We start from the raw sequence: 16,388 nt of genomic DNA on the forward strand, positions 1-16,388 counted from the left end.
CCGAGAGCCAGTATAGAAGCAGCTATGCTTCAAATATTAAAGCAGTCCATATAATATCTTTTATATACCGGTACAAAATTCACAAACAAATCTACAAAAAATTCTTTCCTTATCCTTTACAAAAGTAAAGACTGGTTAAAACATCACAGAAAATCTGAGACACTGTCTCAAATCTTTGTTGGAAAGTTGCCTGAATGTTACGATCAATCAGGAATCGCACACACACTGCACTGTATTTTGTATCCACGCTCGCACAAAGAAACTTTTTACATGTTAACCAATGGGGATCTCAGCAATTAAAAAACCTAAAATGTAGCCACCATATCGCACAAACACTGTATGGTATTCGCACTCACGCAAGGAAACTTTTTGCACGTAAACCAAGATCTCAGCAAAATTTATTTAAGCGACCTGTTACCCGGGGCAACAGGCATCTTTTAAAAAACTATTGACCGGTAGGTGGGCATGCGAGCATCTTTTAAACTAGATGGAACTTCAACTGCGCGCAGTCGAAAGTGATGCCTCCTTCATAGAGCAATTTTACAAACCAAAACGGAAGAAATATTTCAAATTCAATTTCGGTTGTAATCCATTAACAGGTTCTCAGAATAACGTCATTACAAGCTATTTCTCATATACATATATGACCCTTTGATCTTTGAACTCATGACCCCAAATGCAAAATACATACATGTCTTGAGTTTGATGGTAATCCATCCATCGGTTCTAATGATAATGCAATCACAAGCTATTTTTGCATACATAATGAGCCCCATGACCTTTGACCTTGGCCTCATGACCCCAATAATATATTCCAATTCATTGGCTCAGCAAGATACATACATGACCTACGTTTGGCAGGAATCCATCAATCGGTTCTTGAGATAACGCGATCACAAGCTATTTTTGCATACATAATGAACCCTGTGACATTTGACCTTTTGACCCCAAAATCTAATGAATTCATTGGATCTGCAAAATACATACATGACCAAACTTTGGTAGGAATCCATCAGTTGGTTCTTGACATAATGCGATCACAAGCTATTTTTGCATATATAATGAGCCCTGTGACCTTTGACATTTGACCTCGTGACCCCAAAATCTAATCAGCTCATTGGCTCTGCAAGTTACATACATGACCAAAGTTTGGTAGGAATCCATCTGTCGGTTCTTGAGATAACGCGATCATGAGAACGGGACGTACGTACGTACGTACAGACGTACGGACAAACGGACGGACGGACAACTCGAAAACATAATGCCTCCGGCTACTTCGTAACGGAGGCACAAAAACTATTGATCGGTAGGCGGGCATGGTTAAATAATCTCGACTCCAATTTCAACCAATCAGATGAATAGATTTATTCAACATACTAAAAAGAGGTATAATAATGAGTAATATTTGTTCCAGATAGTTTTTTTAAGCAACTGCATTTCACTGATGACTTAAATAAGAATTAGAACCAACAACAACAACAAATGTTAATCTAGTGTCTTTGGGATAGGAGAGTTACTATAAATGTCCTTGAACACCATGTTCATCGATCGTAAGTTTGATTGGACTATGAAGTCACCAGCTGGGACATTCCTACATGCCAACCGAGAACCTGCCGATCAAAGCCACAGCTGAACAGATTGCAAGATGCAGTCTCGTCATTCCAAGCGGTACAGCATACCATTCGATGGTGACCCTAGGAATACAACAAGGAAGCAGTTCAACAGTTAATAACAAAGTTCTGACAATATAACTGAGGGATGAAGAAATTAAACCCATATTCTGAACTTGTGGCGGTTGACATTTGAGAATGTAAAAACATTAGGAAGTAAGCTTAAATAAGTTTCTTTTGTGACATAAGTTTGATGTTCAACAGCTCAGGGAATTATGTACCACGGGCGAACAAATGCTTTATCCTGAAAAGCTCAAAAACATCTATTTTAAGAGACAAATTAAAGGAAAATGTCATGGGAATTCATGTTTAGCTCAGTAGAATCAGCTGCAACCTCAACTGTAGAAGACTTAGTTAAAGTCATAAACAAGATATTACTAATTCTTTGATTTCATTATTCAATTTCTCTAAATCCAGACACAGATTTTCCTTAACTTCTAACTTCCATTCTTTTTAACTTCTAAATGCCATTCACTCTTTAGGAAAATGAGTTTCACAGAGAAATGCATTTTGATGCTGTTGATCTCTCTTCAACGATCTTTTTGACGGGCCTTTGGAACAGGTATACTACTACACATCTGGGGGGTGTTTCACAAAGCCTTTTTTCCATGACAAAAATCAGTGACAAATCTGCCGACAACCAACCAGAAGCAAGGATTTCAGTAGCTTACAACAACAAAAACTGTCATTTGTCACTGATGACAAGTTTTTTGAAACACCCTCCTGGTGGATCTTTCAGAATGGTAAATAACCTCATATTATAAACACAATGGTTGATTTCTATTAGTTCTTACCTGTCTATTACTTCGCGGGAGCCTGCCGACTCTTACACCATTCAAGTCATAGAGTCGGATGTTCCTGTTATCCTGAGGAATTGCCATAATGTTACTCGTTGGTGAAACAGACAGTCTGCAAAGAAATAAAAATGAGATAATAGTAAGAATCCTTATTTATAATTCTGAACCCTGTCATCATGAAATAAGGCATCACTCTTGGGGAAAATGGTAGATATTTTCATGCTTGAATACCAAAAAGTAATACGATCCAACTTTTTTGAAGTAGCATTTGTAGGCATTCGTAAGCATTTGTCGCTGGATCATACGTCATACAGTCTCAATATCGAATGTTGAAACATCTCCTATAGTTGTAATCAAGAGTGGAAATCTGTTCCACTCCCTGAAAGAAGCTACATTTTGTAAGTCTGAAAAATATCGTTAATTGCATTTATAATCAATAAAACAGCAGTGATAAAGGGATACGATCATTGCCTGCTAACGTCACTAAATGTGCGTCAATTGATGTTGTTGCGTTTGTGGGTTGTGGCTAAAGATAATAACCATTCTTTTTCATTTATCTCCTTGAACTTATCACAGCTAATAGTTAAATGATACCCTATGAACAACGTAATGAATACAGCATTCAAGAACCTTTTTCACAAATCAAATATTGGACCATGGAGAATCTTGTTTTAATACCTGTTGACAGGAGAATCTGTTCTGATCATGGCAAGAGGTGTTCTCATGTTCTTTAAGTCCCACACCTTGACTGTCCTGTCATCTGAACCACTCACTACCTTGTCACCTGAAGCAAAGGCTGCAGAGGTCACTGAGCTGAAAACAAGGAGTAGGAAAAAAAAATCAATTTTACTCTTAAAAGCATTCATGATGTTGGTATTTATTTGACCCGACTGCTTGGAAAGCAATCACAAGCTTGAAATTAGCTACTAGTGGTCCTACAACTTTACGTACGATCTGTTTGAGGGACTCTGTATGTAACGATACCTTATGAAAGGGCAAAGGTGCATCTAATGGGTTTCAAACCCAGGATTTCCCAGTGACGCCTCCATGAAACAATACTGCTGACCGCACACTTCACATTTTCTCATACCGCAAAGTGCAAATGATCCTATAATGCAGTTCTTGCCATATGAAACAACCATGCTGACAAGCAATCTAACGGGTCAATTTGTTACTATGCTATGTACATGAAAGTAATTTTTGTTTTATACAAGTTATGTTTTTGCAGAGAGTTTGAGAGTATACACCATTTGCCCTTGCCACTACATCTAAATTGTTTTTTGTTTTTTGCATGTTAGCGATTCCTACCAATTAAATTTCAAATCAAGCCACATCACCATAATTTCTCATGTATATGTCCCTATCAAAACACACAATTACATGACATGAACTATGATCTGTGATTACCAAACTGAAATGACTCACTCTGTATGGCCCTGGAACACATTAACTGAGTGTATGCTTGGATCTCTGAAGTCCCACAGACGAAACGTTGTATCCATCGATGAGGTCACTACCATCTTCTGAGTCGGATGTGCACAAGCATGGGTTAATTCTTGATCATGCCCTGTATAAGAAGAATCATGGAAGATAGAAGGATATTATTACATGATCGATTCAGTATAAAAACTGAGAATTTAATTATCTTTGAAGAATTTAGAAGAACACTGGATGATAAACCACATTGCAACCAGGATTTATCACGTATAGAGGAATCAAAATGATTGGTTACTCATGATTGAATGATTGAACTGTAATCAGTTCATCAGCTTTGCAAGATACATACGTGACCCAAGTTTGGCGATAATACATCAATCGGTTCTTGAGATAACGCGATCACAAGCTATTTTTGCATACATATTGAGCACTGTGACCTTTGACCTTGTGACCCCAAAATCTAATCAATTCATCGGCTCTGCAAGATAAATACATGACTTAAGTTTGGCAGAAATCCATTAATCGGTTCTTGATAAAACGCAATCACGAGAACAGGACATACAGACAGATGGACAACCCGAAAACATAATGCCTCCGGCTACTTCGTAACGGAGGCATAAAAAGAAAGCTAGCTTAAAAGTTGGGCAACACAATTTGTTTTGTGTTTGATAAGTTTGTGTGAATAGAAATCGATGAAGGAGTGAAAAAAGTGTTAACATTCGCCAGCTAATGGCCATAATGTGTGTGTCAGTGTGTATTGCAAGAGGGCAGGGGGTAATGAAACTCATACAATGTCATCCTACCAACAACAAAAAGGATTCAACATTTAAATTTAGGCAACTAAATTTGACTTTTGGCGAAACACAATCAAACAATAGAAGAAAAGAAAAATTGTTTGGCATAATGGACAACCATATATTCAACATCAAGCTTTATAAGATGATGACGTGGATCCTAATCAAATGATTGGTTGAGAGCGTACATGTGACCAGGCATTTATTATGCCTAACACGTAATTTTGATAACGATCGGTCATTATCAAATGCTAATGACCGGTCATCAGTAAAATCATGTTATAAAACGTCATTTTATAAAACAAAGAAAACATGGTCTTATAAAATAAATATTACACATCATTTTGTTTGGGCATTAGTAAAATTACCCACACTCGGTACCTTCAGAACAGTCCAAACACCCTTGGCTATCGCCTCGGGCGTGTTAGATTGTTCCAAAAGTACCTTGTGTGGGTAATTCTTACTAATGCCCTCATTGGTGTGTATTATTTGTATAATACCAAATGATCATTCTAACCTGTTAGTGAGTGTACTACAGCTGAAGTCTCCAGGTCGTATAGGTTTGCCGTCCTATCCCATGATGCGGTGACAAGCTGTTTGCCTCCAGCAAGCCAGTCAGCTGCAATAAGAACACTAGTATGGCCTTCCAGCATCACTTGAGGTGCCTTCACGTATATGATGTTCTCACTCTCCGTGCCTGTAAGGATAAAACACATGATCTTAATTAGGTCAACCATCTGCAATAACAGCACTGGCATCACCTAGCATAGATAGATAGATAGTGGTGGTTATTTTACATGACTATTAAGAAAGCATAAATGCTTGTTAGTAAGCAACCAGATGGCCGACGGCTTTAGATCGTCTCCGAGAGACCTGGTAATGAAGATTAATGCCTCACCAAAGGGCACTAGCGCATCGACTTGGTTTCAAACCCGGGTCACCGGATAATGAAACCACTGCTCTACCGACTGAGCTATCACGCCTCTACTTGAGGGGCCTTTACATTTAAAGTGAAACCTCCTTTAGCAACCACCTGTATAGAAAGGCCATATGACTCGGCCACATATCCATAGAGACATTTTCTTCTTCTTTTGAATAGCATTCATCATTGAAATGTGTACTAAAAAAACCTGTGCCTAAAGACAACCTGTCTATAAAAAATGCTTTACCTTTGAGCTGATTTTCTATACAGACTTCACTGTATCATGTTCTCACTCTCTAAACCTAACAGAAAAAAAAAATCAGTTTTCACAAGGTCCAACAGAGATGGGGGATACATGCTCTGGTAAAAATTGCTCTGTAATGGAAAAACTACCCTAACCAAATTCTTACCCTCAATCCTGAACCAAACGATATACCTAACCCTGACTTTTAACCTAACCTAAAACCCTTTTGCAACCCGTAGCCTCTATATTTGATGAAGTAATGCCCAGAGCGACTGTCGCCGCACTCGAGGTTGGCACACCCTAACATGAAAATGAATTTGAATATTTGTCAAAAAAAATGCAATACAACCAAACAAAACCATATTTGATTGTATGCAGTTTGGTTAGATGCCATTATTTTGTGATGCAACACTCCCACATATTATTAACGCATACTCTTATTACTGGGACAAAAATTCAAAGGTTTCTACAGATATCAATTGAGTTATCACAGTTTTGTTTACACTAATTAGTTTATTCTTGACTGTTTCTTGTCTTTAACCATACACTCAGTGAGTTCTGCACTTAGTAAGGAGTTTTGGTACAAGTGCCTGAGTTACTAGATTTTTACTCTGCATACATGGCAATGCCAATTTTACCTTGACTTATGTCATATGAGTTCAGTGTATAATAGGTCAAAAGAAATTTCTTACCATCGATTTCTTCCTTATCTGAGCCATCTAGGTCATCTCCTGATGATGGACATGATTTCTGTGAACAATTAACAGATAAAAAATGTTAAGAGTTTATGTACAATGATCTTCTCGTCAGACATCCAGTCCACAACTTTCATGATGTCATGCATCACTAACTCTGAAGCTGTCTCTTATGTACAGTAAATTTTTTACTGATCTAAATTGACCTGTAATGTACAGTACAGAGTACCTATAGGGTGTTGCAGGAAAACATTCTCTAGAGAGTCAAACTCAGACACCAGACTCAGTATGAAAACAAATCGTGTTGAGAGCAGGGAAGAACAACATAACTTATAGTGAGAGCTGATCAATGGAAAAACCCACTCTACCTATTAAAAGGCTTAAACAACATTATGATAATTGCAGAGTACAATAAATTGACAAGACACTTTCAGCTGGCTGTGTCAATGCACTTTTGTTTTATAAAGCACTGTTTGGGCAGCAGGTATCAAAACGAACCTCAGCTTTTATGTACTTACGCTTTCAGGTTGTTGTCCTATGGTGGGAAGACTGACATTTGATTTCCAAACATGAGCTGTGTTGTCCCCAGAAGCTACAGAATAAAACAAGAATTGACTAGAATTTGAACAAGAACTGTAACTACTACTACTTTTTGCAAAGCTTCTGCTGAACTTTGGAACAGACTACCTTTAAATGTCAATAACTGTCAAATTTTAACCAATTCAAAACTGGTCTTAAAGGTAAAGACCAGTATTGGTAACGCCCCAATTTCAAAAAATGAAATGGAAGCTCTCATTACCAATCATGTGAAAGAATATGTTTTGACTAATACATGATGATAAAAAAATTGCCGGGAAACCGCCTACTAATTCATATATTTGGTAAATTTATTTCTCTCATGGTCGTGTGAGAGAGATAGGGTAGTCCCATATACATCTTTCTGTGTATAGTGCTTGTAACTTTACGAAGAATGGGCCAAATTTCTTATCATTTTGATGATTCCAGAACCTTGCAGATGCTAGATGCTAGATGATCAACCTTTTCTGATCGATTCCACAACGTTTCTTTCACAATGCAATCGCATGACCATTACTGGTCTTTACCTTTAAGACACATTTATTCAAAATTGCTTTTGATGATGAACTGACTCTGCTCACTTTGATGTGTATTCCATATGTATTGTAATTTGTAGATTTATTTGCACTTTCTTATTTTGTTTTATATGTAATTGTATATCAGTCTATTTTGTTTGTTATAGCGCTTAGAGACTTTGGTGGTAAGCGCTTTATAAGTAACGTTTTTTGTGCTTTCTTAATTGTTTTATGTACATGTAGGTAAATCTAAGGTGTAAAAGTGTATTCAGCTGAATGGCTGAATAATGCACTTGAAAATGACTGGCAGGTTTATGAAGGACAAATTTCATTACTTAATAGGTGATAGCTAAGATAGGTAAGACTATATATTTAAGATTTCCTATCCCTCATTCTTATCTTACCTGTAAGAAGAAGTGGCTCAGATGGATGAAATCGGACTGAATTAACTGACCCAAGATGACCCAGATACTGTAGAACACAAGAATGTGTTTCTATGCACCAAAGACGAGCTGTGCGATCTAAATAAGGAGATAAATTAACCAAACATGTAAGTAACATGATATCTGTTCAGTTAAAAGGGTAAAATAGAGCATATTATTGTGAATCAACCACATTTTTAAAAAAATTCATGTAAAATAGATAACTGATATCAAAACATCATTTGAGGACCTTCAGCATGATGGAGTGCATGTTAAAGAACTTTGTTCATATTATACTATGGAGAATAAACAAAATAACAAAGAGAGTATATTCATAATAAAAAGAAAAGTTTGAGGAGCAAGCAAAGTAGTGTTTACAGCTGATACAAAATTTGATACATATTCTCTATTGCACTTGCTCACAATGCTGTAATTCAACAACAGGAATTTAACTATTGGATTTTCTAAAATAGTGAACACTTGGCACTTTTTTTGTATGATCCATTAAAGCCTGTCTGCACTAGTTTGGCCGGGGGGGGGGGGGGGGGGGGGGGGGGGGGGGGGGGGGGGGGGGTTTTACCTCCCTGCAACGTCAATGACAGATGGTTATCTCATCAAATCAGCTCTCAATTAACATAAGAAAAAGGGGACAGGCCTTAAATTAATCGACGGCCATCGACGGCCAGGCCGTCGATGCCCCTATGACTGGCCGCGGTGCCCTCCCAAAAAAAGATATATTCACGGCCAAAAAGGCCGTGCCCTTTTTTTCAAACTGGCCGACGTGCCTTTTTTCCAACTGGACGTGCCCTTTTTATTTTAAATTTGCGCACATAAAACCACCAATTGCGCCCATAATCATCTAAAACTAGACGGCAAGGCGCAAGTGTTTTCCCTGAAAATGCGCCCATAAATTATTAGAACAGTAAAAATACACGAATCACGAACAGTTTGCCGCCCACGAGCTCTCTTCTAGCTTCGTATTTAGTGCTTTAATAAGGCGCAAGTGCCGTGAAAATGCGCCCTTTGTTATTATATAGGCAATGCGCTAGCGCACGTACGTACGTACGTTCATATTATGCGATCGCATGATATGCATATGGTGCATGCTGTTGACGCACGCACGTACGTACAAATCGAAGGCCAGGATCAAGAAAACAAATCGTCAAATGGAGAAATAAACAAGCATTCAAATAGTCATTAGAGATCTGTCGAGGTTTGTTTGTAGGCCTAGTTTATTATTTTATCTCAAATAGAATTTAGAATTATCTTATTAATAAGTTAAGAACACCTACGATGTTCTCGATCGTAGTTACTCTCATTTTGCCACCAGCCGACCTCGCTTCAAAAAGCTACCCCGCCAGCTTCCCAAGACGAACGTTTCGAGTCCCGGTAAAATTCCGAGGGTGCATCGGTTTCGCTGGCAAACTTCCAGCCCGACAGCTTCCCACCAAAAGTGGCGAGAGTGTGTGTGCGAGGAACGATTTTGGTTTCGTGAATGCACGTTACGCAACTGAGCTGAGCGTGTCACTTTCAGCTGTCGAATGTCTATAAGGACATTTTTACATCTTATTTCATTAGTTAGGCCTATGTAGACCTTTCTATACAACAGTTAAAAAGATAATTTCTTCAAATTTGCTCCTACTACCGAGAGAGTGGCGGAAGGTTTGTGTGTGAGGTGCGATTTTGATTTGGAATACCCGGCCCGGTAAACTTGCCAATTAAGTCCTTCTGACTTTCGATGTTTGTGAAATTGACAATTTATTTATTCATTTGCTCATCAATATTTTTAGTTACTTTAAAATACTGTTTAATGTGCAAGTTTGATGTTCTTAATCAATCTTTCCTGTTCATATTGTTAAGATTAAAAAGTTATTAAATTGATCGTTCGATCTATTCACATTATGAAATTAACATTTGTAGACTCTCTTTGAACTTATGATTAGATAAGCGGCCTATCTGTTTTTGGAAAATTGCTCCTTGCTCTGGTAAATTCCCGTGGCAAAGGGCAACTTAAAAAAAAAAATTGCCCCTTGCTCCTGGCTGCTAAATCTAAGGCTTGCGGGCCGCCGCCTTGTTTGCAGGCGCGTAGCCAGAGTTTGGTGTTTGGGGGGGCACATACATGTAATCGATCGAGGTCAAAAAAAGGGGTCTACAAAATTTCAACCGATCCTGGAAATTTTAGGGGGGGCACGTGCCCCCCGTGCCCCCCCCCCCCCCCCCCCCCCCCCCCCCCCCCCCCCCGTGGCTACGCGCCTGCTTGTTTGTATGTACCGTAGACCTCTATACATTCTGTGAAGAAGCTGGTGCTAAAAGTCATGGGAAATTGATCCTGCACAAGTTTCATAAAATACACATGACATCTAACAAAAATAGAATCAATTTTTTTGGCCTCTTACTCGATGCCCTTTTTGTAAAATATTTTGGCCTCGATGCCCTTTTTGTAAAAATATTTTGGCCTTGGTGCCCTTAAAAATATGAGGTACTCGAGGCCAAACTGGCCTTGCCCTAAAAATGACGAAATTTAAGGCCTGAGGGGATAATGCATTGTTTGCTATACAGAGGGCGCAAGTAGCTTTAAAGAGAAGGTCGAGTTCTGGGAAGAGGTGAAAAATAATTTGTGAGCATTACTCATTCTTATTATGCAAGTGTGGAAGAACATCAGTTAAGACATGTTCCCTGAAAAGCATGGCTCTTCAAATGCCTTCATATTCTAAATATGCATGTAACATCGTAAAAATCGGGGGGCCGGCTTTTTACGCCACGTGTTCGTGTAGTCCCATATACATCTTTCTGTGCAAGTGTTTGTAACTTTACCAAGACTTGGCCAAATTTCTTATCATTTTGATGATTCCAGAACCTTGCAATACACACAAATTCTTATATGCTAGATGATCAACCTTTTCTGGTCGGTTCCACACCGTTTCTCTCACAATGCAATCGCGTGACCAGAACTCAACTTCATCTTTAACATTGTTTTAATACCTGCAGAGGCTGTAGCAAGAAGTGGGGCATCCCCTCTCGAGACACTGACCTCCCATACCCCATCGCTGTGCCCGTTATAATGATGCATCAGCTGACAACCTGTGCTACTCGTTCCTTTGAAACTGAACACAGTCTGAAAAAAAGAAAGATTAATTCATAACATGAATGAAAGGGAATTTTAGCTTCTACAGACACATTTACATGTAGTCTCTTGCATGAGTCAATGTATTGTCTATTCCCTTGCCGTTCTTCTCCTACTTAAAGGGGTAATTATTAACATGGTCTATGTGTATCATCTTTATTCAAAAGTAGTAGTTTTATCAACATGACCAAAAAAGTAAGCATTTTATCCCATAAAAAACAAGTGTGTCAATTGCAGGGTGCTCAAGACAAATACTAGGCATACATGTACATGGATCATTTAAAGTGCAAGAAACATACAAACAATTATACTGAAAGAAAACAAATTTTAAAGCCCTCAATGGTTATAATTTAAAAATTAAAATTGTAAGTCTGTCAAACTTGCCGATCAGCCACATCGGCATGATTGTGTGCATTTGTGTTTTATAAGTGTATTGACTATTCATGAGTGCAAATGCTGCCTATTAATTAACACATAGTGCAATGCTAGAGGCCAATACGCATTAGCATCGGATCTCTATGCTTTGTTGGAGTGCTCTACAGGTACTTCTTTGCTGTCCGGTGAATGCCAGACAGGATTCATAATACATTTGCTATTACTGCCTTGAGGGCAGAGTTACAGTAATTACCAAGTACTGGTTTAAAAATCACACAAGCATAGAATGTGGAACCTAATAAATAAAGATTTGGGAATAGGATGGAATTTGAAATACCTCACAGTACTTGATTTGTAACTTTTGTTTATTTTCTTACCTTTCCACCTGCCCCTTTAGCTTTGGGCTTGAGAATGAGCTGGCTCAGCTGACTTGAAGCTAAGTGACAAAAACAAATACAACATACAGTTTAGTTCCCTGAAAAATTCTTACGGGTTCTGTTTTCAAAGCTAATGACAGATTATAAATACAAAATTAGCAAATTAAGAGTTTTCAAGCTGAGATCATCAAAATATTTATCATAGATGTTGTTATCCTTAGCCAGTCAACTATACAATGCTCTCAGTAGGTTTGTTCATCGATCTATGGCAAAAAGCGATAAAAAGAGGAAATCCTATTTTCAGAGTCTCTGGAGTTGACCTTCAAACCTCCGTTCAAAGAACACTTCTTTCAATCTTTCCAATGTCTGGACAGTGTCTAAAGATCATATCCTGTGTATTTTGGGAAAAACAATTTTTACAACTGAGATATTATCACTTTCATTTAACATGTCATTCAAATGAACAAGTTCATTAAAAAAAATATCTCTGAGTTATGCATTGCTAAGACTGTGCCTGTCAGTCACATCTAAGATTGACATTAACAGATATCAAATTAGATGTGAACAGTACAAGTGTTGTATTTTTAAACAATATCAAAAATATATACATGTATATAGATATTTTACCTTTACTCTTGACACTAAGCTTAGATGAGCTTTCTGCTCCATCAATACTAGCTCCTGCCTCACTGAAGGACTTGCCTGACTGGATTGCATCCAGCTTATCCGTTAAGATCTCCACCTTTTGCTGCACTGTGTATTGGAGAGAAGGAATCACACAAAAAGGAATATTAGTAGCTTAGTACTGTGGGTATATTACTTGAGTGAAAGTACATGTATGATGTAAGTGTGAAAGCATACATATCTGGAGATGGCAAACATGTACATGTAAATGTTAAATTTGAAATAAAAGGGGTAGGGATTGCTCCAAATATTCTTTTTCTGGGGGTACCCCGGGCCCAGGGAACAATGTTTATATTTTCATTTTGGGGTTGTGATTGAAATATTCAGGATTCATAAACCGGACCCATGTTAGTGTGAGAACTGCAACAACAAAAAATTGAGATTTTTAAAAGAATTGATGATTTAAAAAACATTCATAGAGACATAGACCACTTTACCAGTTAATTTTTCTCAACATGTACATTCCCTAACTACTGTTTATATATATTTAAACTGTACTATCAAATGAAATGATGTCCAATGTTAATAATGAAACTCACTTTTATATCTCTACTTTTATAAAGAAAAATCATGGATCAGAAAGTGATAATTTCTAAATTAATAAATTTAACATTGAAAGTCAATCTCTAGTCCAGACTCAACTTCACAAAACATTTAAAGGAGATTGCATGCTTACAAGTTACAACACGCATGTAACTGTTAATTTTGAGCCGTTACACTAAAAAAAACATCGAAAGTCAAAAATGTGCTTCGCTAAACTATAGTTTGCAAGAATCTTCAGTCAATTGAAGGAGGCAGACTTAATCAGAAGAAGAAGAAGAAGAAGAAACTAGAGACGAGTGAAGAAGGTGGCAACTTACATCCAATATTTTCTTCATACATTCCTTCAAGCTCCCTCTCAATTTGTCTGAAGAGTTTCCAGATTTTAGAACGCATCTCTGGAGGTAGAATGCTCTCCTCTTCGGCCATTCTAGGAGTACGCATGTCTGCTTCTTGTAGCCTGCTGCTGCGTATTGATAAACGCTGTTTTGTTCCCTTCTTCAGATTCCCCTCCATCGGCATTGTTGCATAGATTATTATACGTTGGGGAAAGAGTTGCTCAGCTCGATTCTAAATGATAAATCCAAGATTCTGAAAGAAAAGTGAAAACAATGACAGTTGACCATCTTTAACGGACACATATTGAAAAGGGTCTGTAATCTTAAATTCTCATACAAATATGAGACAGAAATAACAATCTGGTATTAACAAATATTCTTCTTCCAGTAAAGTCCTGCTTCAAGTTCAAGGTGATGAATATAAACACAGGAATTATGGCAGCAATTATTTTATACAAAAAAGACTTGGTTTATGTAGAATCTACTTTCTAGCTAGCTGAATTAAGAACACTAACTTAGATCTAGGCTAGACTACGGTATACCTATAGGAGCTGGAGTGGAGCTTCACCAGGATCAGGATCGGGTCGCTGCACCGGATTCGCTGCACCATGTACGCTGGTCGTCGACGTCCGGCCGATCCAAAGCTGAAAGGCTAGCGGTCGTTCCGATCCGTACTATTTTGTTGATACATGTAGTGTTGATGATAAAGCTTTACCGTAGGCCTACTCAACAACCCCACCGAGCGCCTTCGTACAGCTAGCTACACTCACCGGTACGGTACTACGCGGGCTCCGGACTCATACTCCCATGGCGCATCAAAATATTAGAGACCAAAAAAAATATGACTCCCTCATGAATGGCATATTTTTGGAGTGGTTTGATAATTCTCTTAATGTGGATGAGAATATATTTAATCAAATTTTTAAAGATCTATTAAGTCAAAAGAAAATGTCTAAGTATACATATAATATTTTGCTGAAGAAATATAGTTGTACTAATGCCAAAAGGGAGAGTAAATGGGAGGAACTATTTGGCCATCAACCCAAAGAGAAGGATTGGTCGATTATTCATACGAGTAACTTTTGTTGCACGATTGAGACTCAGTTAAGGAGTTTTTATTTCAAAATTTTCCATAATGCTATTGGTTTTAATGCATTTTTGTTCAAGATTGGGAGAAAGGAGTCTGCTAATTGTTATTTTTGTTCAGATTTTCCAGAAACTTTAGATCACTTGTTTTGTGACTGTAGGAGAGTTGTACCACTGTGGGAAAAATTGGTGGATAAGATTAACACTGGCACTGATCACAGTTATAATCTGACTTTGTCAAAATTTAATTTTTTGTTTGGGATACAATCAAGGGACAAATACGCCTCTTGTATAAATTTTCTCTGTTTATGTTTAAAATATTATATTTACTCATGTAGGTTTCAGGGAAAAGAACTTATTTTCGAAGCATTTGTTTCAATGGTAAAGTTCAAACAAAAAATAGAATATAAAATTGCCCAAAAGAAAAATAAGTTACAAGTCCATTTTAAGAAATGGTCTATCAAGTTTAACTGAAATTTAGGAGTAGTCTTGCAAAGCTCTGTTGTCATTAACATCTTCATTGACTTTTTGAAATGTAAACTTGCCCTCTGGGAAAGTATGTGAGTGTGTGTGTGTGTGTGTGTGTATGTTTATGGGTGCATGAGTGCGTGCCTGTTTTGTAGTTTTAAGATGATATTATATTTTATATTGCTGCTTTTACTCTGTTAATTTTTCAAAAATAACAATAAAAACAGAAAAAAAAAAAAAAAAAAAAAAAAAATACACAGCGAGAATCCCAGTCTTTGCCAGACAGCTCGTCCTCGGATATCTCAGCCTCGCACTTATTCGATCAGCATGCAAAATCTAAATAAATTAGAATGCTAAATGCGAAATCATGTGACAGAGGAATCTCTGGGCGGAAGGTAGTGGGAGGGGGGGGGGGCAGTGGAGGGTCCAGGGGGTTGGGCTCCATCCCTGGGGAAAAAAAAGGTAAAAACATGTTAATGTTACCGTTATTTGGAGACGGTGCTCAAGGGGGGGGGGGTGCGATTTTTAAATTTTCGAGGAAAAACACAAATTAGTGCAACCCTACCGGCCCCCCCCCAACCCGGTTATTTACCGGCTGGCTGATGAGTTGACGCTAAATATTTCCAGAAAAAATTGGCGGAAGGTAGTGGGGGGGGGGCAGTGGCGGATCCAGGGGGTTGGGCTCCAACCCTGGGAAAAAACCGTTAAAAACATGTTAATGTTACCGTTATTTGGAGACGGTGCTCAAGCGATTTTTAAATTTTCGAGGGAAACAAAATTAGTGCTCCTCTCGAAAAAGTGCCTCTTACCCCCCCCCCCCCCTCCCCCTCCCCCTCCGCTCATTCACTGGCTGGCTGTTTCGCCGCCGTGAGGGCACTATGGGAGCACCAACAAATAAAAGATATATAAAATTATAATTGTTTTATACTATTACCGTTTGGGATCTAAAGTTGCAACACCATATACGATTTTGGGAGGGGGCTAGGTTGGTGGAGTTGTCACAGTTCATCCCCAGCCGTCCCTCCCCGGGCCCTCCCTGTCCCCCTCCCCCCCCCCCCCGGCCATGGAATAAGAAAGTTTGTTTGCAGTGTGCAGTATTGAAACTTTGCACGGTAAATTATCTTTATCATTTTTTCTGAGGTCGCATCGCTTTTTATAAGGCACCTTTTTGCAGTCAAACAGGCAAGTATTGGATTACGCTGTTTTCAGTTGGTTATACATGTAACAGTAACTCTGAATATCTTTTAACTTTTTTTGTAGCCTTTGTAATATCTTTATGGGATATATGGATACATTTATACATTATGAAAAATGCAAGAAAAAT

General features: G+C 38.1%; 1 protein-coding gene across 1 annotated transcript; it reads right to left on the reverse strand.

Moving 5' to 3' along the window:
- Nucleotides 1-1,211: 1,211 nt before the first annotated feature.
- On the reverse strand, nt 1,212-14,256 carry LOC581583 (WD repeat-containing protein 37). Its single transcript, XM_030997249.1, has 13 exons — nt 14,053-14,256; nt 13,493-13,763; nt 12,576-12,701; nt 11,949-12,007; nt 11,055-11,187; nt 8,055-8,171; nt 7,078-7,151; nt 6,557-6,614; nt 5,216-5,395; nt 3,893-4,034; nt 3,146-3,280; nt 2,465-2,579; nt 1,212-1,694 (listed from the first exon to the last, which is right to left on the reverse strand). Exons 2-13 carry the CDS (start codon nt 13,692-13,694, stop codon nt 1,566-1,568), a joined length of 1,470 nt encoding a protein of 489 aa, XP_030853109.1. The 5' UTR covers nt 13,695-13,763; nt 14,053-14,256; the 3' UTR covers nt 1,212-1,565.
- Nucleotides 14,257-16,388: the final 2,132 nt, after the last annotated feature.

This window comes from Strongylocentrotus purpuratus, unplaced genomic scaffold (assembly GCF_000002235.5).
Source record: "Strongylocentrotus purpuratus isolate Spur 01 unplaced genomic scaffold, Spur_5.0 spur5_contig_858, whole genome shotgun sequence".
Classification (NCBI taxonomy): Eukaryota; Metazoa; Echinodermata; class Echinoidea; order Camarodonta; family Strongylocentrotidae; genus Strongylocentrotus; species Strongylocentrotus purpuratus.

Coding starts and splice junctions, on each gene's coding strand:
- LOC581583 (XM_030997249.1), bottom strand. CDS start 13,694: ATGCCGATGGAGGGGAATCTGAAGAAGGGAACAAAACAGCGTTTATCA. Junction 4,035..5,215: donor TGTAGTACACTCACTAACAG/GTTAGAATGATC, acceptor CTTCTTATACAG/GGCATGATCAAGAATTAACC. Junction 1,695..2,464: donor TCCCGCGAAGTAATAGACAG/GTAAGAACTAAT, acceptor TTGTATTCCTAG/GGTCACCATCGAATGGTATG.